The following is a 25,943-nucleotide window of genomic DNA, read 5'->3' as shown; positions in this document are numbered from 1 at the left end:
TTATTATTGATTTTATTTAGAAATTACTGGTGATTTTTTGGTCCATCTGTGTTTTTAACAGAATTAAAATGCTGCCTGGCTCCATCCTGAATGTGCGGATACATGGAGTGAAGAAATAAACTTATATCCTCCAGCGAGCCATAATCTCTCCCAGGCACTTTGTCAGCCTGCTCTGCACAGATGCTCACTCACAGAAGCAGAGTGAACTGTCAATCAAAGTGAAGGGGCGTGTTCAGAGCATGTAATAGCTTGTGCACGCACCTATGACTGAAAGCGAGCAGCTCACAGGACATGTGTAGATTTCCTCCTGCCGGCCATGATTTCGGTAAGGTAGCCAGGCAGCATTGTAACCCTAATTTGCTGCAGATTCACCCTATATATCGTTTTTGAACGTTACATTACACTACATATTACATTGAGTTGTATGAATGTTAAGCGAGTCTAATTTTTAATTAATTTACCTCTTACCTTTATATATGTTTTTATGATAAAAATGTATATAGTCAACTCTAATCCCTCTAGATAGAAAAACCTGGACAAAATAGTATAAAATACTCTCCTACAAAAATAGGATATTAGAAATAAGAGATATGTGGTTTCAGAATATTAACTGCAGATATAAATGCAAAAATAAGTGTGTATTTTACATAAGAATTTCTATTGCTCACTTATTATGGGGTATATGTTATATTTTGATGTATTAAAAGGATGACAGTACTGTTAGGTAAACGGTGAATCTACCTTAAATCTACCTTGACTAGTACTTTGAATATTTATGTAGTTTTCTGGGTATAGAAATAAGTAAAGAAAGGTTATGTTATTATACAAGAAATTAGGAAATCACCCTTGTTTAGAGAAGTTATTCCTGTACTACATCTAAATGGCCACTGTCACACTCAAAGAAACCTGTCCTAAAATGACTATAAGGTAGGTGCCTGTGAAGTTTGAGACGCTGCTGCTGTGACCTGGAGATACCATAAAAGTATGCGACATAGACTGTTTCCAAGTCACAGCAGTCATTCTGCATTGAGAAAGACAGGGCAGATTGCAGTGTGAGCAGCCTCTTCTTACCCTAGTCCCCTGGTATTTCCAATAATAGACCTGACAGGATAAATAGCAGAATGAGCAGCCTTGTCTTACCTCAGCATATCTGGTGTCTCTAGTATAAGATCAGACCTGTGGACAGGAGTGTGAGCATCATCTTCTTACCTCAGCACCCCTGGTATATCCAGTATTAGGTCAGACAGGGTGGACAGCAGGGTGAGCCTTCATACCTTCTTCTTACCTCAGCACCCCTGGTATCTCCAGTGTTAAGGTACCGTCACATTAAGCGACGCTGCAGCGATAACGACAACGATGCCGATCGCTGCAGCGTCGCTGTTTGATCGCTGGAGAGCTGTCACACAGACCGCTCTCCAGCGATCAACGATGCCGAGGTCCCCTGGTAACCAGGGTAAACATCGGGTAACTAAGCGCAGGGCCGCGCTTAGTAACCCGATGTTTACCCTGGTTACCAGCGTAAAATGTAAAAAAAACAAACAGCACATACTTACATTCACGTCCCCCTGCGTCCACTTCCTGACTGACTGAGCGCCGTACAGTGAGAGCAGAGCGGTGACGTCACCGCTGTGCTGCTTTCACTTTCACTTTGCGGCGCTGAGTCAGAGGAGGAAGCAGACTGCAGGGGACGCAATGTGAGTATGTGCTGTTTGTTTTTTTTACATTTTACGCTGGTAACCAGGGTAAACATCGGGTTACTAAGCGCGGCCCCGCGCTTAGTTACCCGATGTTTACCCTGGTTACCAGTGTAAAATATCGCTGGTATCGTTGCATTTGGTGTCAAACACAACGATACACAGCGATCAAACGACCAAATAAAGTTCTGGACTTTATTCAGCGACCAGCGACATCACAGCAGGATCCTGATCGCTGCTGCGTGTCAAACTAAACGATATCGCTAGCGAGGACGCTGCAACGTCACGGATCGCTAGCGATATCGTTATAAAGTCGTTTAGTGTGACGGTACCTTTAGATCAGAATATCCACTTGGAGCACATCTACCTTTACATGAAGGGAGGAAGTGGAGCTTTCTTCTGCACATACTCACAGATACCTGTCCTATTCTAAGATAAGTTTCTGTCTGGGTACTAAGATGGTGGCCATTTTATTGTTTTCTTTCCTTCCTTCTTCTTAAGAAAGTGATTGATTGATTCATATGATACTGTGTATAAAACAAATTTAATGAAACTTGAATAACATGACAGTTCTTCATATTTTTTTAAAGAGAATTTATCACCACATATGACCTATCTAAACTATTAACCCCATTCTGACCTCGGACGGGATAGTACGTCCGAGGTCAGAACCCCTGCTTTGATGTGGGCTCCGGCTGTGAGCCTGCATCAAAGCCGGCACATGTCAGCTGTTTTGAACAGCTGACATGTGCCCGCAATAGCGGCGGGTGAAATACCGATTAACCCGCCCCGCTATTAACTAGTTTAACCGGCGCTTTCGGCCGGGCGGCCGGAAATGAGCGCATCGCCGATCCCCGTCACATGATCGGAGGTCAGCGATGCTTCTGTATAGTAACCATAGAGGTCCTTGAGACCTCTATGGCTACTGATCCCCGGTAGCTGTGAGCGCCACCCTGTGGTCGGCGGCGACGCTCATAGCACACCTGCATTTCTGCTGCATAGCAGCGACCTGATGATCGCTGCTATGTAGCAGAGGCGATTGAGTTGTGCCAGCTTCTAGCCTCCCATGGAGGCTATTGAAGCATGGCAAAAGTTTAAAAAAAAGTAAAAAAAATGTGAAAAAAATATAAAAGTTTAAATCACCCGACTTTCGCACCATTCAAAATAAATCAATTAAAAATAAATCAAACCTACACATATTTGGTATCGCCGCGTTCAGAATCGCCCGACCTATCAATAAAAAAAGCATTAACTTGATCGCTAAACAGCGTAGCGAGAAAAAAATTAAAAACGCCAGAATTATGTTTTTTTGGTCGCCGCGACATTGCATTAAAATGCAATAACGGGCGATCAAAAGAACGTATCTGCACCGAAATGGTATTATTAAAAACGCCAGCTCGGCACGCAAAAAATAAGCCCTCAATCGACCCCAGATCATGAAAAATGGAGACGCTACGGGTATCGGAAAATGGTGCCATTTTTTTTTTTTTAACAAAGTTTGGAATTTTTCTTCACCACTTAGATAAAAAATAACCTAGTCATGTTAGGTGTCTATGAACTCGTAATGACCTGGAGAATCATAATGACAGGTCAGTTTTAGTATTTAGTGAACCTAGCAAAAAAGCCAATCAAAAAACAAGTGTGGGATTGCACTTTTTTTGCAATTTCACCGCACTTGGAATTTTTTTCCAATTTTCTAGTACACAACATGCTAAAACCAATGAAGTCGTTCAAAAGTACAACTTGTTTCGCAAAAAATAATCCCTCACATGGCCATATTGACGGAAAAATAAAAAAGTTATGGCTCTGGGAATGAGGAGAGTGAAAAACGAACACGTAAAAACGGAAAATCCCAAGGTCATGAAGGGGTTAATATGGACATACAGTTATAGACAGCTAGGAAAAGTCCTACCTGTATGCCTCATATCAGATGTCTTGTTGTTGATAACTCATCTTTTAACACTTTATATAAATGACCTCTTCCAGACTATGGGGAGGATTATGCCTGGAAGATTAATCTGCCTCCAGAGCTTATTTTACATAAAAAGAGTGTTACCAGTGTGATATAAAATGGCTACTCTCTGCTCTCCTGATCTCAATGCAGAGCTGAGTGTGATCATACCTGAAAATCTGCAGGTTCCTCTCAGCTTCAACTACCATCTCACAGGCAAAGAGAGAAGCAAAAAAAAGTGTTTGAAAGAAGACAACTTTCAGTTCTCTTGTTCTGTGTTAGTTACATGTCTCACACTGGTAACTCCCCTTCAAGTAAAATAAGCTCTGGAGGCAGAGTTATCTTCCAGGTAGTGTCCTCCCCAGAGACTTGAAGAGGTCATTTACATATAAGAAAAACACGGATTTCTCTGGAATAAGACATCAGATCACAGATATCAAGCTATCTATTTATTCAACTTCATATTACCTGCATGCCCATATAGACAACTTAGGAGGGTTAATCCCACTGACAGACTGCTTTTAAACTAATTGCTACAATTTACTCTTACAAAACTACTCAGTTAAACCATGCAACACAATATTAAAATACAATTGTTCCTTTTACGTTGTTGAATTGTCTGTTACTTACTCGTGGACTTCAAAGACAACTTGTTTTGTATATACAACAGTTGCTTTTTTTAGCTTAAAATATGAGAGTTTTTGAATGTCAATATTTTATCTAATGCACATATTGTATCTGTTTGTAAACTTTGCAAACAATTTGAATTTGCAAATGTGTCCACCTGTCCTCCCTACAATGTCATTTAGTAAAAACAGTAGCTACCCAGCTAGTGCTTACCTTACAGAGAAAAGCACAATGTCCCATGATAATCAGTGTACTAAGACACATGTACATACAAGAAAATATATTACACATAACAGAAGTTCTGTAAATATTAATTGGAGGTAATAGCTTGACATGTTGCAACCAAAAGGGTTAAATGAAAGCTGCGGCTTTATTGTATTTTTGTGATTGCTCATTTCTCTGGTTAAAATTCTTTTGCATGTACTGTATGTACATGGTGTTAGGTGTCAAGTTCCTGCCGCTGCACAGGGGGAATCTCGAACCATGTCCGCTGTGGTCTCCCATTCTTCTCCAGCCGCAGTGGAGTCTGCTCAGCGGAGACGTCGGTTCCAGTGCCTGGCTCGGACAGATACTGCACATTTGGTTACTGCTGCCCTTCCAGGTTCAGTCATTATAACCAGTACTGTTCGGCGGCGAGCAGGCGCTCCTGGGACTGTCCTGCTTTTCTCCTTCTGAGCATGCCCAATGGAAGACCTCTCATTGGAGGTCGGGGGTCACACGCTCAGGTCCTGTAGCAGCTCCTACTGGTCCACTAGGAAGGTCCTGGAGAGCTACAACTATAAAAGGTTTGCATGGCCACACGGCCATCAGTCTAGCAGTGGTACTCATGCTTGACTACCACTCCATTCACTTCTAAGGAATAGCAGTTTGGCTATCTCAGTTAGTCCTATGGGACTGAATACAGCAGTAATTAATCACATACACAGGCAGGCTCGGACTGTCCAACAGGACAACAGAAGAACTCTCTGGTGGGCCCCATGTGCAAGAAAGGGCCACCTCCCTCTTATATGAAAAGCACTTGGCACAATACACTTGATTCACTACGTACAAAGGCAGCATCTTATTTTCCAACAATCTACCCTGTTTTTTGCTAAAAAAAAATTAGTGTATGAAGATAAAGTCATATTAGCATGTCTAGAAAAGTAGGGCCCTGAACTTGATGTAACTGGTGGGCACCCCAGTCCAACACTGTACATATACATTACATTAATAAAGGATACTTTGCTATCTGGAATAGTAGGGGTCCAAAATACTGGACTCTCAGTGATCATGCATTTATCACCTATCCTAACCACTTCAATGTAATCATATTAAGTGACATTCAGTGCATGAGTTACTTGGGCTACTATGTCAAATGAGAGATCCTGCAAAAGTTTAAAAAAATTCAATGAGAAAAATAAGGAACCAAAAACAATATCCTTTACATGCTGAACACCAATGCCTTATCCATTAAATATTTAGCTGGTTTATTCTACATAAAATTGACAGTTTAATTTTTTATTACATAAGAAACAGAATTGGCAATTAATAACCCATATTACTTCAGGAGACATAGAAAAAGTGTTTAAAGTAGCAAGTTATTTAAAAAGTGACTTCATTTTTGTGTGCTTTTAGCCATGCCCATTGTCCTAGTCTTTTCATAAAGAAGTGTTCCCATCAATTAAAATTCCATATCCTCGACTTTCAGTGTGCTAATAAAATGAAAAGCCCTGCCTGAAATCAATACACATTAAAACATTCTTCTGAATGGGATTGAAACGCTGTAGCATAATTATTAGATTTTGCCTCTACAAGATTAATCAGGCATATCTTATCACACCGTGACCATTCAATATGATAAATCAATCCTGCAGGGCCCCTTAAGATGGCTCTCTGAGGGCAAATAAAAAAGGTGAAGAGGGGACTTTTCTGCTGAGAATCAGGATTATCTCATCCTAAAACGTGTGAGGAGATAATTGTCTGCCAGAAAAAAAGAAATATGGAGGCTTGTGATATACTGTGTTAAAGTCAAATTGGTGCTAAGCAGTTGTGATGTCTATAAAGTCACAAACATGCTATAATATCAAGGTCGCCCATCTTTATGTTGTTGGAAAAACACGACTTAATGCCTACATGAGGAAAATACATGGCACACAATCAAAGAAGCAAAAAATGTCACATTTCATGTACAGTTACACAAAAGCATAAGGAAAAGTTAATATAGCCCTAACCTGCTGCCAGCTAAAAATACTAGTTTTATAAAGTAAAAATAAAATATATGTAACTATTTTTGAGAAAATAGTACAAAAAGAATATATTGTATAATAAACCACTGAAGCAGTGCGGCCATTAATTAGATACACATTCTTGATTAATAGCAGTTTTCATATTAAAAAGAACCTGTCAGCTCTGATAATGCCCAAACCAGAGGCAGCACAAATCAGACTGTATATAGGAATCAAAAATATATTTCCCTGAAATGTTGGAGAAAATATACTTTAAAGATCTGGTTAGGAACCATAGCCAGAGACAAGATTAGTCTGGCATCGCCCCTGGCCAGCTCTTCCCATGGATTGATGGAGAGACCTGTCAATCTCCTGCAGCAGCACTGGTAAGAACCTGCCTAGGGTGGAGCTGAGCTAGTCTAGTCTCTGGATATAGTCCCCCAGTAATGCCTTTAAAGTATATTTTATCAGGCCATCTAAGAGAAATATAAACCAGGCTGCAATCGTTCAACCAGGATCTGATTCATGCTGCCTGCGGTTTAGGCAGCATGAATCGGATGAGAGTTTTCCTTTAACCCCTTCATGACCCAGCCTATTTTGGCCTTAATGACCTGGCCGTTTTTTGCAATTCTGACCAGTGTCCCTTTATTAGGTAATAACTCCGGAACGCTTCAACGTATCCTAGCGGTTCTGAGATTGTTTTTTCGTGACATATTGGGCTTCATGATAGTGGTAAATTTAGGTCGATAATTTCTGCGTTTATTTGTGAAAAAAACGGAAATTTGGCGAAAATTTTGAAAATATTGCAATTTTCACATTTTGAATTTTTATTCTGTTAAACCAGAGAGTTATGTGACACAAAATAGTTAATAAATAACATTTCCCACATATCTACTTTACATCAGCACAATTTTGGAAACAACATTTTTTTTTGCTAGGAAGTTATAAGGGTTAAAATTTGACCAGCGATTTCTCATTTTTACAACAAAATTTAAAAAAACATTTTTTTAGGGACCACCTCACATTTGAAGTCATTTTGAGGGTTCTATTATGGCTGAAAATACCCAAAAGTGACACCATTCTAAAAACTGCACCCTTCAAGGTGCTCAAAACCACATTCAAGAAGTTTATTAACCCTTCAGGTGTTTCACAGCAGCAGAAGCAACATGGAAGTAAAAAATGAACATTTAACTTTTTAGTCACAAAAATGATCTTTTAGCAACAATTTTTTAATTTTCCCAAGGGTAAAAGGAGAAACTGGACCACGAACTATGTTGTCCAATTTGTCCTGAGTACGCTGATACCTCATATGTGGGGGTAAACCACTGTTTGGGCGCACGGCAGGGCTCGGAAGGGAAGGAGCACCATTTGACTTTTTGAATGAAAAATTGGCTCCAATCTTTAACGGACACCATGTCGCGTTTGGAGAGCCCCTGTGTGCCTTAACATTGGAGCTACCCCTCAAGTGACCCCATTTTGGAAACTAGACCCCCAAGGAACTTATCTAGAAGCATAATGAGCACTTTAAACCCTCAGGTGCTTCACAAATTGATCCGTAAAAGTGAAAAAGTACTTTTTTTTCACACAAAATTTCTTTTAGCCTCAATTTTTTCATTTTCACATGGGCAACAGGATAAAATGGATCCTAAAATTGGTTGGGCAATTTCTCCTGAGTACGCCGATACCTCATATGTGGGGGTAAACCACTGTTTGGGTGCACGGCAAGGCTCGGAAGGGGAGGCGCGCCATTTGACTTTTTGAATGGAAAATTAGCTCCAATCGTTAACGGACACCATGTCGCGTTTGGAGAGCCCCTGTGTGCCTAAACATTGGAGCTCCCCTACAAGTGACCCCATTTTGGAAACTAGACCCCCCAAGGAAACTTATCCAGATGAATAGTGAGCACTTAAAACCCCCAGGTGCTTCACAGAAGTTTATAACGCAGAGCCATGAAAATAAAAAAATATTTTTTCTTTCCTCAAAAATGATTTTTAGCCCGGAATTTTTTATTTTTCCAAGGGTAATAGGAGAAATTGGACCCCAAATGTTGTTGTCCAGTTTGTCCTGAGTACGATGATACCCCATTTGTGGGGGTAAACCACTGTTTGAGCGCACGGCAGGGCTTGGAAGGGAAGGCATGTCATTTGGCTTTTTGAATGGAAAATTAGCTCCAATCATTAGCGGACACCATGTCGCGTTTGGAGAGCCCCTGTGTGCCTAAACATTGGAGCTCCCCCACAAGTGACCCCATTTTGGAAACTAGACCTCCAAAGGAACTAATCTAGATGTGTGGTGAGCACTTTGAACCCCCAAGTGCTTCACAGAAGTTTATAACGCAGAGCCATGAAAATAAAAAATAATTTTTCTTTTCTCAAAAATGATTTTTTAGCCCACAATTTTTTATTTTCCCAAGGGTAACAGGAGAAATTGGACCCCAAAAGTTGTTGTCGAATTTCTCCTGAGTACACTGATACCCCATATGTGGGGGTAAACCACTGTTTTGGCACACGTCGGGGTTCGGAAGGGAAGTAGTGACATTTTGAAATGCAGACTTTGATGGAATGCTCTGCGGGCGTCAGGTTGCGTTTGCAGAGCCCCTGATGTGCCTAAACAATAGGAACTCCCCACAAGTGACCCCATTTTGGAAACTAGATCCCCAAGGAACTTATCTAGATGTGTGGTGAGCACTTTGAACCCCCAAGTGCTTCACAGAAGTTTATAACGCAGAGCCGTGAAAATAATAAATGTGTTTCCTTTCCTCAAAAATATTTTTTTAGCCCAGAATTTTTTAATTTTCCCAAGGGTAACAGGAGAAATTTGACCCCAAAAGTTGTTGTCCAGTTTCTCCTGAGTACGATGATACCCCATATGTGGGGGTAAACCACTGTTTGGGCACATGCCGGGGCTCGGAAGGGAAGTTTTGGAATGCAGACTTTGATGGAATGGTCTGCGGGCATCATGTTACGTTTGCAGAGCCCCTGATGTGCCTAAACAGTAGAAACCCCCCACAAGTGACTCCATTTTGGAAACTAGACCCCCCAAGGAACTTATCTAGATGTGTGGTGAGCACGTTCAACCCCCAAGTGCTTCACAGAAGTTTACAACACAGAGCCGTGAAAATAAAAAATCATTTTTCTTTCCTCAAAAAAGATGTTTTAGCAAGCAATTTTTTATTTTCACAAGAGTAACAGGAGAAATTGGACCCCAATATTTGCTGCCCAGTTTGTTGTGAGTATGCTGATACCCCATATGTGGGGGTAAACCACTGTTTGGGCGCACGTCAGGGCTCGGAAGGGATGTAGTGACATTTGAAATGCAGACTTTGATGGAATGGTCTGCGGGCGTCACATTGCATTTTCAGAGTCCCTGATGTGCCTAAACAGTAGAAACACCCCACAAGTGACCCCATTTTGGAAACTAGACCCCCCAAGGAACTTATCTATATGTGTGGTGAGCACTTTCAACCCCCAAGTGCTTCACAGAAGTTAATAACGCAGAGCCGTGAAAATAAAAAATAATTGTTCCTTCCTCAAAAATGATGTTTTAGCAAGTAATTTTTTATTTTTGCAAGGGTAACAGGAGAAATTGGACCCCGACAGTTGTTGCCCAGTTTGTCCTGAGTACGCTGGTACCCCATATGTAGCATATGTAGGGGTAAACCACTGTTTGGGCGCATGTCGGGGCTTGGAAGGGAGGGAGCATCATTTGACTTTTTGAACGCCAGATTGGCTGGAATCAATGGTGGCGCCATGTTGCGTTTGGAGACCCCTGATGTGCCTAAACAGTGGAAACCCCTCAATTCTAACTTCAACACTAACCCCAACACACCCCTAACCCTAATCCCAACTGTAGCCATAACCCTAATCACAACCCTAACCCTAACACACCCCTAACCACAACCCTAACCCCAACACACCCGTAACCCTAATCCCAACCCTAACCCTAATCCTAACCCTAATCCCAACCCTAACCCTAGTCCCAACCCTAACCACAACTGTAACCCCAACACACCCTAACCCTATCCGTAACCCTAACCACAAGCCTAATCTTAACCCTATTTCCAACCCTAGCCCTAATTCCAACCCTAACCATAAGGCTATGTGCCCACGTTGCAGATTTGTGTGAGATTTTTCAGCACCATTTTTTTAAAATACGCAGGTAAAAGGCACTGCATTTTACCTGCGGATTTACAGCGGATTTCCAGTGTTTTTTGTGCGGATTTCATCTGTGGATTCCTATTGAGGAACAGGTGTAAAACACTGCGGAATCCGCACAAAGAATTGGCATGCTGCGGAAAATACAACACAGCGTTTCCGCGCGATATTTTCCGCACCATGGGTACAGCGAATTTGGATTTCCATAGGTTTACATGGTACTGTAAACCTGATGGAACACTGCTACGAATTTGCAGCGGCCAATCCGCTGTGGATCCGCAGCCAAATCTGCTGCAGATCCGCAGCCAAATCTGCACCGTGTGCACATAGCCTAATTCTAACCCTAACCCTAGTTCTAACCCTAATTCTAGCCGAAACCCTAACCCTAAGGCCAGGTTCACACTGCGCTAGCAGCAGCCCGTTCAGCACATACGTTAACGGGCTGCTGCTAGCGCAAGTGGCGACGTTTGCATCGCACTAGCGCAGATAGAGCATCTGCTAGCTCTATCTGCGCTAGCAGTGACAGACCCGGAAACGCTGCAGTCCACCTCTCCGGGTCCATCACTCAATGACGGCACATCCCTAGCGCACAGCCATTTTGGGCGTGCGCTTGTGATGCGTCCGACATTGCTGTCAATGGCGGCTGTAACGGACTATGTTATACCGCGTTTATGCCGCGGTGTAACGTAGTCCGTCAAACGGACTGCTTGGACGCAGTGTGAACTAACCCTAACCCAACCCTAACCCTAACCCCCCCCCCCCCCCCTAGTGGGGCAAAGAAAAAAAAAATTCTTTATTTTATTTTTGTCCCTACCTATGGGGGTGATAAAGGGGGGGGGTTATTTATTTTTTTTTATTTTGATCGCTGTGATAGAACCTATTACAGCGATCAAAATGTATCTGTAACGAATCTGCCGGCCGGCAGATTCGGCGGGCGCACTGCGCATGCGCCCGCCATTTTGGAAGATGGCGGCACCCATCGAACAGACGGACCGACACCGGGAGGGACACAGGTCGGTAAGTATGAAGGGGGGGTGATCGGAAAGCGGGGGGGGAGCGGACAGCGTGGGGAGCACACAGGAGGACGGAGGGGAGCGGGGGGCACTATATGACAGGACGGAGGACCGGAGGGGAGGAGATCGGTGGTGGTGGGGGGGGCTGATCACGATCTCCAGCCATGGCTGATGCTATTGCAGCATCGGCCTTGGCTGGATTGTAATATTTCACCAATTTTTATTGGTGAAATATTACTATCGCTCTGATTGAAAGTGAAAGTGAAACGTCACTTTCAACAGCCAATCAGAGCAATCGTAGCCACGGGGGGGGCAAAGCCACCCCCCCTGGGCTAAAGTGCCACTCCCCCTGTCCCTGCAGGCCGGGTGAAATTACAGTTAACCCTTTCACCCGGCCTGCAGGAGCGCGATCCGGCCATGACGCATATGCTGCGTCACAGGTCGGATTGGCACAGGTTTTCATGACGCATACGCTGCGTCAAAGGTCGGGAAGGGGTTAAAGAGTACGGTAATCTGTATTCTTAGTAAGAACGGGTAATGATGTATAGACCTTTACTCAATCATCAGCACTGATTCACTGACAATGAAGTCTAAAACTTGGCTTGTGTATTTTCTTTATTAAATATCTTTCATATCTTTTTACAAATACAATTGTTTAAAGTTTTGTTTCCTTCAGCTTAGCATTATTGCCTTTCAGTATTAATAGCTGGGTTCAAGTCTGTGGCACATTTCATAGAGTCTATTTTTATTATGCTTTATTGTTTTTCTCCAGTCTCCTCCATGTAAAATATTCTGAGGTTAATTATTTGAAATTGCTGATATTGTGTGTAAAAAAAAATAGATTGTGAGATCCACCAGGGGACAGGGACTCATGTGAATGATGACAATCTCTGTACAGAGCTGTGCAAAATGCAAAAGCTACGCACTGTAAGCATTGTGGACTTATAATTCTAAAGGTAATATGCCAATGCGAAACCTCCATTCACACATTTATTCCTAAATGCACTTCTGATCACAAAGAACCTCGAAAATTTTGCTAGCACACCTTCTCTTTGTGTTACTCCTCTGACATAATTGTACAACCCACATGAAATCTTACTATATCTACGAGTGATTGCATCACCGCTGTTCTTCCAGTATCTCTACCATATACAGTATACATTTTCTCGAACATAAATTAATGATAAAAGATTATATAACCACTGAAATTTTTATTTGGTGAATACTCCCATTTACTGTGTAAATTACATTTTTATTGGGGTGACCTTGAACAATGTTTTCCTCTATTGCTCTCATTACAGAACCGCAACCCACATCCATGCTAGCTGCCAACGCAAAAATTATCCTCCGCATTTTTAATGATTTTTCCTAACTATAAGGATTAGGTTCTATGGGTTATGGTAATACTTGCAGATTTCCATGACTTGCAACCAGTGTCAGACTGGGGTGCCAAGGGCCCATCAGTAACCGACTGCTAGGACCCACTTTCAGCTACATGCAGATGTGACATTATCCTCAAACACAAATTTATATAACAATAAACTGGGTAGATTGTTAAATGAATAATATGCTACATTTTTGTCTGTACATAGTGGTTCAAGTATATGGTGCCAAGTGCTGCTCATATAAGAGGGTGATGGCCCTCTTTTGCACAGGGGCCCGCCGGACGATTCTCCTGTTGGCCAGTCCAAGTCTGCTTGCAACCCAACCTCATTGTTTCCCCATATCTTCATCTACAGTAGATATCAAGTTTCTTACCATAGATGAAAGGTCAATTGCAGCCTGCTTATGCTGCGTAGTTGTCAGGAACAAGCATTCCTAGTTCCAGTGTAAATGCACCTTTACTCTGACTGCAAAAAAAGAATGATAAGCCTTTTCATGATCAGTCCATTGTCAAGGAAAGAAGCACTGGACAACGTAAAAAAATCTCTATCCTCTTTATATATACATGTTGTAGTTACTGCTCTGCAATCTAGTGTCCAATCTGATTCTGATCATCAAGCTTTCTCTGCATTATGCTACCTATCCCAGTCTGCTTGAGCACAGAATGACATGAGCAGGGGCCCGTACAATCTCTGCCTTCTAGCTGTGCCTGAGGAAAATATTAGGAAGGATTATATAAACTGAGTGCGGAAGATTTCCCAATTATGGGTGTAATAACTGGCATATAAACATTGTGCCAGATTTGCCATGGTTTTAGAACAGTTTTCAATACTGTAGAGAAGAAAGAGCATAATTTAATGAAGAATGGTTGTGGTTTATTATTATCTGCCAAATTGTGACAAGAAGGCATTAGTTAACCATTTGTATATTTTTATGAACTTCAAAGATTTATTTTGAATCCTTCGTCTTATGTATGAAGAAAGCTTGTTCTACTCCTGGTTTGACTATGCCATCAAGAAATTATAGAGTTTGCTTGTGCTGTGATTCTTCATTACAACCGTGTAACCGGAATCTGCGTAAAAGTCATCAGTCACTGTGATAGAAGTGTGGGTGCCCTTCTGTGGAGAGTCCATATAAGACAGCATTTGCATTAAGTGGCAGATTTATCCCAACACACTAAAGTACAGAAAGCAAAGACTGAATCAGACTTCTGCTATCCAAAAGTCCCTGAGATTTAGGCCTGAATGATATATAATTAGAAATGTCGCCAGGAAAAAATACAGGCATGAAATTGTTGGTTATAGGGGATAAAGTTTACCTTTGTAGAGGTTATCCCAGAACCTCATTATTTTAAAACCCTATATCCTTCTAACTTCAGAAGATATATAGAAACAGGCACAAAATAGCTTTCTAGTCACTCATCTTCCATGTTCTCTGCCTTTAGTTCGTCCGGTTGCTTTGATTTCCCTATTCAATCAGTAAAATAGTTGTTTTTGCTGTGTACCACATGTGACCACTGGTTCTGGGACACTAAATTTCCCTCAAGTGTTTTCTCTATCCTCAGCTGTGCAGTTAAGGAAAACCACACATGACTTTTGATGTGAATAAGCCAGAACTACTGGAAGACAATTCCAGTAAAATGTAAGTAAAATAAAAATAAATACCATGCTATATTTGGCAGGAAGTCATAACAGCAAAACTGATCATTTTGGAAAATTGACAATAATTGACAAGTTTTTGTTTTTCAAATAGGGGTTAATGAGCCAAGTTTATGATTATTGGGAATAGACCCTGAAGTAACTGAAATGAGTGTTCACTTTTAGCATATGTGACATTAAAATCTCTTAAAGGGATTTTACCACAAAAAAAAAACATTTTAATAAATCTCGAAATAAAAAATGTTTTACAATTGGATGTGTTAAATAAAATGTTCCTGTGCTGAGATAATCTTATATATGTGCCCCTGCTGTGCACTGTGTAATGGCTGTGTCTGACTGTACAGGAACATAGTCTGATCATACTACACCTCCTGGGCAGGGAGGGACGCAAAAGAGAGTATACAGACAACACATCATGGGATCGTATCTGATTCTTTTTGTCAGGCAAAACATTTCACTGCTTGTTTTTAAACAATGTTTTACCTTAAAGAAAGAATCAGCTGTGATCCCGTTCTGTAATGTCTGTATAGTTTTTTCTTCCTCTCCTCTGCCCAGGAGATGTGGTACGATCAGACCATGTTCCTGTACAGTCAGAGACGGCCATTACACAGTGCACAGCAGGGGCACATTTATAAGATTATCTCAGCACAGGAACATTTTATTTAAACACATCTAATGGTAGAAATTATTATTATTCAAGATCTATGGATTAAAATGTTGATTATAATTAACTTTGTTTGTAGGAAACCCATTTTATGCTCCCATATCCATACAGTGTGGAAAACAAATATTTGATGCACTGCCAATTTTGCAAGTTTTCCCACCTACAAAGAATGAAGAGGTCTGTAATTTTTAGAGCTGTCTAAAGACACCAGGGACAAAACTTAAGACCTGCGAAAGGCTGGGATGGGTCACATGACAATAGGCCAGCAGCTTGGTGAGAAGGCAACAACTGTTGGCACAATTATTAGAAAATGGAAGAAACAACAAGATGACTGTCAATCTTCCTCAGTCCGGAGTTCCATGCAGGATCTCTCCTCGTGGGGTAAGAATGATTCTGAGAAAGGTCAGGAATCAGCCAGGAACAACACGGCAGGACTTGATCAAGGTCCTGGAGTGGCCTAGCCAGTCTCCAGGCCTGACCCTAATAGAAAATCTTTGGAGGAAGCTGAAACTCAATGCTGCCCAGTGACAGCCCCAAAACATGAAAGGTTTGGAGAAGATCTGTATGGAAGAATGGGCCAAAATCCCTGCTGTAGTGTCTGCAAACTTGGGCAACAACTACAGGAACATCTGACCTCTGTAACTGCAAACAAAGGTTTCTGTAGCAAATCTTACGCTTTGTGTTTCTATTGTATCAAATACTTATTTCATGCAATATAATGCAAATTTATTACGTAAAAATCATACAATGTGATTTTCTGGATTTTCTTTGAAGAATCTGTCTATCACAGTTGAAGTGTACCTACTGTAAAAAATAACAGACCTCTCCATTCATTGTAGGGAAAACTTGCAAAATTGGCAGTGTTTCAAATACTTATTCTCCCTACTGTATGTGCTGATGTTATGATTTAGCATACTGAAAACCTATGGTGAAGATCCAGTCACATGGGCCTCCCAAAATTAGAAAAGAAGAGCTAATTTCCACAAGATTGGAAGATGGCTGACCTGATACTGATTTTGAACAAGGAAAGAAGGTGAATTCATGTAACTACTGTTCTGTAAGTTTGACATCAGTGGTGTGCAAAATGTTTAAAGGCATTATAGGAGATGACCTGCAAAAGTATACAGCAGAGAACAATGTAATGACTGAAAACCAGCATGGATTCATGAAAGACAAGTTATGTCTAACTACATCCATGAGGAGAGAAGTGGGTGTTTATCATGGTGCTGATGTGATGTATCTGGACATTACAAGACATTTAAAGTTGTACCAGCCAGCAACCTTGTACTGAAACATCAGAAGAAAGGACTAGGGGACACTATATGCAGATTGGTAAAAAAATTGGTCATGTGATAGAAAATGTTTCATTTACAAAGACTAAATGGAATAAAGTCAGCACTTAGGACAAAACTCTCTACTATCTACTAGGCCCAATTATTTTAATCTCTTTATTAATGACTTTGTGGATGGGATTGAAATGAAAGTGATTAAAAACAAAATGTTCACATCTTATATATGTGATCTAGTTTTGGACTCCGAATTCTAAAAGATATTGGAAAACTCGAGTCAGTTCAAAGGCCAGCAATTAGTTTATAAAACATGATGGACTTGTTTAGCTCAGAAAAAAATGCCTCAGGGTTGGTCTTATTTACATGTATAAAAAACATGTGGTCAATACAAAGAACTGGCGCGATTTATTCATCCCATGGACCTTATAAACCACCAGAGAATATTCATTACAAGTGGAGAAAAGGCGATTCTGGCTTCTAAATAGGAAAGGGTTCTTTACAGTTAGAGTAATCAGACCGTGGAATGCTGACCACAAGAGGTAGTAATAGAATGGCAGATACTTTATCAGCATATAAAAAGGCTAGATGGTTTTCTTAGAACAAATGGCATCGTGGGAAGGCATTTTTACAGCTGTTAAGTAAATGGAGTCACCAGTTAGATTTGATTTCGGCTGATTATGATTATGCTCTACCCAATCCACAGTAAAAAGAAGCAGAAAACTGTTAACCAGCTTAGAAGACAAGCAAATGGTGATAGACAATTATTTCACTGTTTCTCAATTTGCTGGACTGAACATCATAACATACCGTACATATGAAAGACCTGCTTCTTACGCAGTTTGGCTACCTATGAGTTACACATGTTCTTATCTGCATTGAATACTTTAGTATTTCAATATTACCAATTAAAGAAGAATATTAAAGACGTTTTGAAAGTTTCAATTGTTGCTGCTGTTCTTCCCTGAGGTTTAGCAGTAAATTTTCTCAAAAATAGTTACATATATTTTATTTTTACTTTATAAAACTATCTGGAACATCAACTGATCCTGAGGGCAGAACAAACAATGTCAAAGCTGATTAGTTTCTAGGATTCTGCCGGGGAAATGCCTGCTTATCTTGGACACTTATCTATGACATGAACCCATAACATAACAAGGGAAGAATAGAAATGACAATTCTCGCTGTGTGGCTAGAAGTTTGTTTCCAGACAATACAGTTCAAGTTCAACATAAAAAATATCTAAAGATGGGAAAAATGATACGGAGAAGTACCGTAGGTTCTTTGCTACTTGCACAATAATCTACTGCAACAGTATTAGTTAATGCACGGGACCTATGTTTCTGTTCACAGGTTAACCTATATGCTTAGGTGTACTCTCTATAATTGTGATTTCTCTGTCTTACATTGATAAAACCCACTTAATGACTACTTACTTGAGGACAAGAACATATTATAAAGTGCACTCAACACATAATGAATTACTCAATTGATTTTCTTAAACCGAGATGCCCCATAGGCTCATATGTGCATCTGCATCCATCCTTAGCTTTTCCATAAAATTTGTTAAAGGGGATTTGTCACCAAATTTCACAGTTGAAACTACATACATTAATAAATAATCTTAGCTCTAATGAAGCTGATGTTCAACTTCAATGTTTCATTCCATAATGGCTGTATAATGCTCATATTAAGATGAACATTTTATGAGTTCCGCTATAGAATAAAAGAGCTCATGAGTCTCTGCCTACCTAGCTTGTCTAACAGGTGCAGCTTGTACTGAGCAGTGTGAGATCTCAGCATCAGGAAGGACAGGGACACTGAAGAGCTGTCATTAAGAGTTAGACGAGCAGAAAATTAGTTACATTTTCATAAATCATTATGCAACCATTCGAACTTGGAAAATTCTTCTCAGGTCTAAGAGATGTATTTAGTAGTGTATTCAATTTCTACTGTAAAATCTGATGAAAGATCAATTTTAAGGATAAATTCTCACAATACAAATTCAATGCATTATTGTTGAATGTTGGCAAAACCCTAAACAGGCTGGCATTTACATGAAATCCCACAAATGGCCACATATACCATTTACATGTTCCAACAGATTTTCACAAAACCAAGATTTTTTTCTTTTAAAAGTTGGTGATCGTATGTATGCCACATATCTTGGAATGGATCCAATCAAGAGTAAAGGTTAAAAAGGATCTATCTGTTAAAGCTTCATTCTCCTCAGAAATCAATACTCACCTAGATACATTGTGTGAGCCCAATAGGCCTAGTAAGTGTTTTTGTCTAAACAATACATAATTATGGGAGCACCACTAATTCATATTTATTAGTAAATTGTGTTCTATCTATAAAATAAATGATAATAAGAACCTTTTAATATTATTGCTTTTTCAAGAATATGGAAAACAGCATGGCTTACTGTGTTTTTTTAGCTTCCAAATTTTAAATCAGTTATACAACACAACAGTGCGCTAAGACCATGGATTCATGAGAAATATTTTCGATGATGTCCACAGGTACATTTTCATAAAGCAAAAAGTATACTCTATATTTTAAAGTAAATACCGTATTTTTCGAATTACAAGAAGCACTTTTTTCCTCCAAATTTGGGAAGAATATTTGAGGAATATGGGGGTGTGTGTCTTATAATCTGAAGTGAGCTACTTCCTGGGGAGCAGCCACCCTGTCTCCTGTGACCCCGTTCCACTGCAGCCACCCCCTGTGACCCTGCCTCCTGTGACCCAGCTCGTCTGCAGCTATGCCCAGGAAAGCTACCATTAACAGGGAATATAAGATGCACCACTATTTTATTTTACAAAAAAAGAAAAATTATTATTTTCCACCCCAAATCTTGGGGTGCATCTTATGGTCCGATGTGCAAAATACAGTATTCTAAAAATGTGCATTACCATTAAGTTTTTTTCCTTAATGTTAATGTTTAGTAATAGTTATGTCATAAAAACTGGAGGCTATTTGGTGTTAGTTGATAAGCTTGGTATTTTTTGTTTTAATACTTTTATTGCTATTAAATTTTTTTTGTTATCAGATTTTGTGTACTCTCTTTTAAAACATCCTTATGTAGATCACTGGTTTCCTTTTAGAGTCCTGAAATTGAGATAATTAGATACTATAGGTGGTTTTGTAACCTGTGCCTCTCAGACACACTGCGCCTGAACGTGAGAGCACCAGAGGTGTGCCTGACAAAGGGGTAACATATTGCAGTCATCATATTATATGCCACTGTGTACATACAATTGCCCATTGTGCCCTTGTACCCAGTAAATTCTTTTCTCCATTAGGTCTATGACATCACATGATTAAGACTGCCTAAATCCTTCTAAGCTCTATGTAGAAATAGAAGGTCAGGTTTTTCTGTATGAGTCATAAGTCACTACAAAAGTCCAGGGAAAAAGGTCAAAAACATAATGTTCAACAGGCAGACATTCAATTTAAAGAAGCACTCGGATCAAAACTTTTATACCAGGGCAGGGGGAGGAGTGGAGCAGCTGGAATGGAAGAGGAGAATGATAAATGTAGGGACAGGATACGTCCTGTTTCTATACAATGCAGAAAAAAAGAGAAGAATTAGATGTGTAGAAAGGCAAAATGAGCAATTGTAAGTACATAGTGCTATCTAATATGATGATTGCAATATATTAAGAGAATAAAAACTTTGACAGGAGGAGTGCTTCTTTAAATTGAATGTCTCCCGTTTGAACATTATATTTTTGACCTTTATCAATCCTCTTCCCTGGTAATAAACAAACTGTTTCTGATTTTGGCACTTTAACAAATCTTGTTCAGCTATAAACAAGTTGATAGACACTCATTTCATACTGGCCACACAAACTGATAGGGACAGAATGATTATTAACGCAATTGTAGACTGATGAAATAATTTATGCTAGCATGGAAATCGTTGCTGTCAGCAGCACATTGTCCAATGTAAGAATGGGACAATGTGCTGCTGGTAGTGCCAGCTGCTATGCTGGCATCAATTATTTCATCACTCTACAAACAATTATTTTGCACATTCATTGAGCGATGGTCGGTGGCATGTTTAAACAACCTAATTGGGAATGAACATTTATTGGAATACTCTTTTGCCGATTGTCAGCTCATGTAGATGAATATTTGAGAATTTTGAGTTCTATATCAGAAAATTGGGGTGCTGATTGCTAAAAATATATCTTTAGAAATTAATACAAATGTTGGACTTCAAAAAAACAAATGGTGGACATTCAATGCAAATCACTAAGACCTAGAATGTCAGGTTTGATAAAACAGCACCATCATCATTTTACTGAGTCACCAAAACTCTTTCTCCAAATTACTAGTAACACTTTATAATTTACAATCAATTGCGACTTGTCTTTGGCTCTGCAATTTGTGGTAAAATCAGATAATATATTCAAAATGATCTTCCTAGATGTATCACACATTCCCTTCTTTAATTCACAGTGCATTCAGTCTAATTAACAGATTGTCATATTTCAGTTTTAGAATCTATATTTTCACACCTAACATGAAGACGAAAACAGTCACCCTAGCAGTTTTTAATTTTAGGGTATAATAGCCTCCAAATTGTGAGGTTTTAATAAAATGCTTCTGGGAAAAATAATTAAAATACTTTGCCATCATTGAAACAAAACAAAAAATGGCTTGACGTCAAAATTGGATAAAAACATTAGAAATTATGAATTTGTTTTTGTAGTGTACCCAAATCACTAATAACAATTTTTCCTTGATCATGTGCAGAACGTACTCACTGTGAGCCATCAATGCACTTTGTATATCACAGGTAGTAAAGGTCCCTTCATTCTTAATTATCAAGAGAAAATGAAACATAAGCCAGAATACAGAACAGCAATTATTCCGCTCCGAGGTCCTCATTAATTTTAAAACTTCTTTGGATACAACACATACAGCTACATTTCCCTACTGTTCACACCACCGTGTCCTTCCCGCTCCTGACACCTCATGGTTCCTTTCACCAGACTTCATGTAGTAACCATGGTAATGCTTGAAGAGTTGTTGCTCTCGCAGGATAATCAGACTGCATTGTGTATTAGGAAATAGCCTACTGAACATATGCTCCGAAAATCTCATTAGCAGTAGTGTCCACAAAATTCAGAAATGCAGGTCTCTACACTGCAGTTGAACCTGCCAGTACTGGTAGGTCATAGATGTCTTACCAATCAACTTCTATCAAGGGCGACTCTTTTGGTGCTCGGAGATCATCTGTCATGTTTATTTGAAGTTTTAAACAGATGATGGGAGCAAAACCATGTGTTTATGTCCTGGTACAGAAGGCATGACTGGAGCCTTGCCAGCTTTACACTTCCCAGAGCACATGGTACTAGGTTTTGTTTAACCACAGGCATCTGGCAAAGGACAATTTAACTACAAAAGACATTTAAAAGAAACACCAGGCTTACAGGTCATCATTGGGTAAATGTCGTCATGATTGCTGTACATTTCTAGGCAAGACATTTTCTTTTTGGCCACGTGCATACGTTGAGTATTTGGTGAGTTTTTTTACCTCAGTATTAGTAAGCCAAAATCAGGAATGGAACATTTAGAGGAAACGTATAATAGAAACATGTCACCACTTCTGTATTTTTTGCCCTCTCCTGGTTTTTATTTACAAATACTGCTCAAAAAAGCTCACCAAATACTGAACGTGTGCACGTGGCCCAAAGGATATAATAACGAGAGTATTGGTTTTACCTCATGATAAATGTGTTGTCCTCTATGTCCTCATTGTAGCCTAACAAGAACCAGGTTATCAGTTATTCACTAGCAGAGACCCAAGTGAATAGCATTTATCTGCGCAGGACCCTGGCAGTAAGGCACTGTTTACACTGCACGATTGGTAAAGGTAAACTACTGCTAACTGACAACATTCTTGCCGGTCATTCAATTGCCACTTGCCGACTCTGCTTCAGATGCGTAATAGAGAGCAGATCGACTGCCATTGTGCTCGGCAGCACAGGTCCTGTATACACAGAATGATTTGCTGCCAAGTACTGTGATTTTTTTTGTGCAGCACAAAAAGATCAATTCCCAGATGAATAAGCATTTTGTTCATTTGTTGGATGATCAACAGCATGTTCAGATTATCATGCAGTGTAAATGAACCTCAAATGTAGTTTTAATTTTCGCTCTAAAGCTGCCACCTGACAAAATTAAGCATTATAAAGTATCATTTAACTAAAAAGGCTGTCAATATAATGTTGGACAGGACAAGTCTCCTAAAGGGAAAGACAATCTTCGCAATTCCTCTTCATCCTGGCCCAAAAAAATGACGATACTGAGCAGATGATCATTTATATTAATCCAGAATTTCCTTTTAGGCTTTTTTAAACTAATGGCAATCCACTTCTAAAATGTTAAATGAAACAAAACTTCCACAGAACCATATATAAAAGAACCAACCTGCTTCTCCGACATGACAAAGAGCTGTTCTTCGTTCTTTGTAAAGGCCATATCTCTTAAAACAGGGCCAGACTCCACCACCTGGATGGTTTCATACTGTACTGCTCCACTGAAGGGGCCATCGACTCGAATCTGAAATAAAAAAGACATAAGTGATTTAGTCTAATATGAAAAGTAATAATGATAAGGTTAATATTTTAATAATGTTGCTTGGTAGCAAAACAGATTGCTATTCATAGAGAATGGTTATGATAATTATTGTAATAATATTCAACACAAAACACAGAGCCATTATCAACAATGGAAATATTATATATATATATATATATATATATATATATATATATATATATATATATTTCATTTTGTTGTTAAATATCAGATGACAGAATTATTGTCGACTAAGGCCTGTAATGTTCCAAAAGTACTGAATAGTTAACTCTCATTTACAGTGACCAGGGTCTGTGGACACCTTATTCCTTTATATACTTGTAGACTTTGTGTAAGAAATGAAGACATTTTGTGATTGCCGAGAGATGACACTGATCTTTCTTCATCCCTTAGAACATTGTCATCTACAATATATTATATTAGGTACATAAATTAAACCTGATAACACTTTTCGAATATTTAATAGGTGCTGCAATATGTACTGCATTTCCACTGCACCGAGTCTGGATTGGCTCTCCTTGTGCTGAATAATGAAAGTTTCTGTCATACCCATGTTGACTCTTAAGAGTTACAGAGGTCACTCACTTTTTAATGCTGAAGCCAAATTAAGTTGTCAGCACTTTTAAAAGCTTAACTTGCCAAAAATGTCTCCTAGTCCCTGATCAGTTTATAAAGAACAAAAATTGAAAGTCATACAAATAGATCTCAGCAGGTAAAACTGCTTGATTGACAGCAGGTTACACATTGAAATGGCCCGTGAAATTCTTGTGGTGAAAATACAAAGACAGATCCAGGCATAACAAAAAAGATGACTTGTCCATTGATAAATCGAAAACTATATAAATCAAAATGATTATTATTTAGTTGGCTTGGAGTCACATGGAACCCATAATGTATTTTGTTCAGCTAAGAAAGGTTTCGCTAAAGACTGAACAGCAGAATAAAGGGCACATGCACACACACGCACACACATGCACACAAATGTGCAGACACACGCACACACATGCACACAAATGTGAACACACACACACATATGCACACAAATGTACGCACACATGCAAACACATGCACACAAATGTGCAAACACACACGCACACATATGAACACAAATGTGCACACACACGCACACACATGCACACATAAATGTACGTGCACATGCAAACACATGCACACAAATGTGCACACACATGCATATGCGCATAACTGCACACTTTAGATAAATATTTGCTCACATTCATGTAATCTTTCTCAATCTATCAATTATTATCTCTTTTGCTTTCATAACAAACAAGACAAAAAAAGAGTGAATTTCTGCTTGTTTTTAGACTCTCCTTTAAAAAAAAATTACATCTCATTTTGTTACTTATCTTATCCTTATTTTCAAGACTGGAAGTCATAAGATATTAAAAATCTTAATTCACAATAAAGTATATTACTTTTGCAGCGTTTTGTAAAGTACAAGCCACACATGTCTTAACATTAAATATGATGTGGTTTAAAATTGTGCTGCCCACGCAGTAACAGAACTGTGAAATGCTATCTGCAGTGTAATAATATATGAAAACTGCAAGCTATGTAAGCAGGTGAGAAACACTGAAAGCTTTATCAAAGCAGGACAGACTGTAAGATGCCTATTGAGAGAACATCTGCTCTACGTCTAGCTTTGTGTTCTCAAGTTGCCTCTAGTTGACTTGACTTGGGTCTTTAACCCAAAAACCGCTTCACTGCTGCCAGACACAGCTTTGTATTCCGGCTGAGCCCAATGTCAGATGGACAATAGACAAACGTTCCTTGTGAAGTCCATGATAAAGGTACCCTTCATATAAAAGGTACAAAGCTGGAGGTAGTGGGTGTGGTTCCTGAAGTCCATTGAGAAGCAGCATGGTTTAGGAAAAATATGCTTAGAAATGACAAAACTGGGATCAATGTATAGTAGAATATTCCAAAACCCTAATGTGTTAGTATGCGTTCTTCATATGTCGTCATAACCATAAGTTTATGATATACAGAGTAACTCACTGCAAATAATAAATGAAGGCATAAAAACATGGCAAAATGCTTGTAACGTAGGGTCCAGCCAGTTAGACCCGAGTGATCGATAAAGGTAGGAGCAGAAGTGCTCAGCTAGGCACTGCTCTCCTCTCAGTCAGGAAATGGGCTCAATAAAAATAATATGAAGAGAGTCTTATATATCAGATAGCAGTACACAGCTGGTTCCTCTTCTACTACTTTTAGGTATCAATGTGTGAGGGAGGGTCTCAGCATCCAGACCCCAGCCGATCCAAACTTCTAATATGTTTTTATGACATGTCAAAAACAATTATGAAATTACACTGACAATTTGTCATGTAAGATAAAGTTTTTAAGTAATCCAATCCTCCTCAACAATATTTTTGCACTGAAGAGGAGTTGTATAGACCGGTGATCAAGCATACCTGCTGCCACACCATTGTAATATATGGAAGATACAACTTACTATATAAGGGAATATTTAGAAAATAACAAAGATAACTCTTCCTGCCCTATCCTTTTTTTTCTTAAAATGTTAGCAGCTTAAATTGAAGTACTCTAGAAACTTGGAGAAGGTGGCAGGGATGCAAGAAAGCTGAAGTAGAAAAACAACAATTCATAAATTATAGTAGAAATGACTGTTTTTCTCACATTATATCTTCAGGAGCCACTGCTCCTCTG

At 39.4% G+C, this 25,943-nt stretch overlaps 1 protein-coding gene across 3 annotated transcripts in view; it reads right to left on the bottom strand.

Annotated features, from left to right (window-relative positions):
• Positions 1-25,943, bottom strand: part of PLXNA4 (plexin A4) — a 1,056,784-nt gene that overhangs the window by 480,337 nt on the left and 550,504 nt on the right. For 2 of the 3 annotated variants that reach the window (XM_077264448.1, XM_077264449.1), the window contains one exon: positions 23,082-23,213. In XM_077264448.1, coding sequence (XP_077120563.1) covers positions 23,082-23,213 — 132 coding nt within the window. Of the gene's footprint in view, positions 1-22,790; positions 22,935-23,081; positions 23,214-25,943 lie in introns of those variants that run through there. The other variant, XM_077264450.1, reaches the window with a different exon arrangement.

The sequence above is a fragment of the Ranitomeya variabilis genome, chromosome 5 (assembly GCF_051348905.1).
Source record: "Ranitomeya variabilis isolate aRanVar5 chromosome 5, aRanVar5.hap1, whole genome shotgun sequence".
Lineage (NCBI taxonomy): Eukaryota > Metazoa > Chordata > Amphibia > Anura > Dendrobatidae > Ranitomeya > Ranitomeya variabilis.
This window is presented reverse-complemented; position numbering and strand designations above follow the sequence as displayed.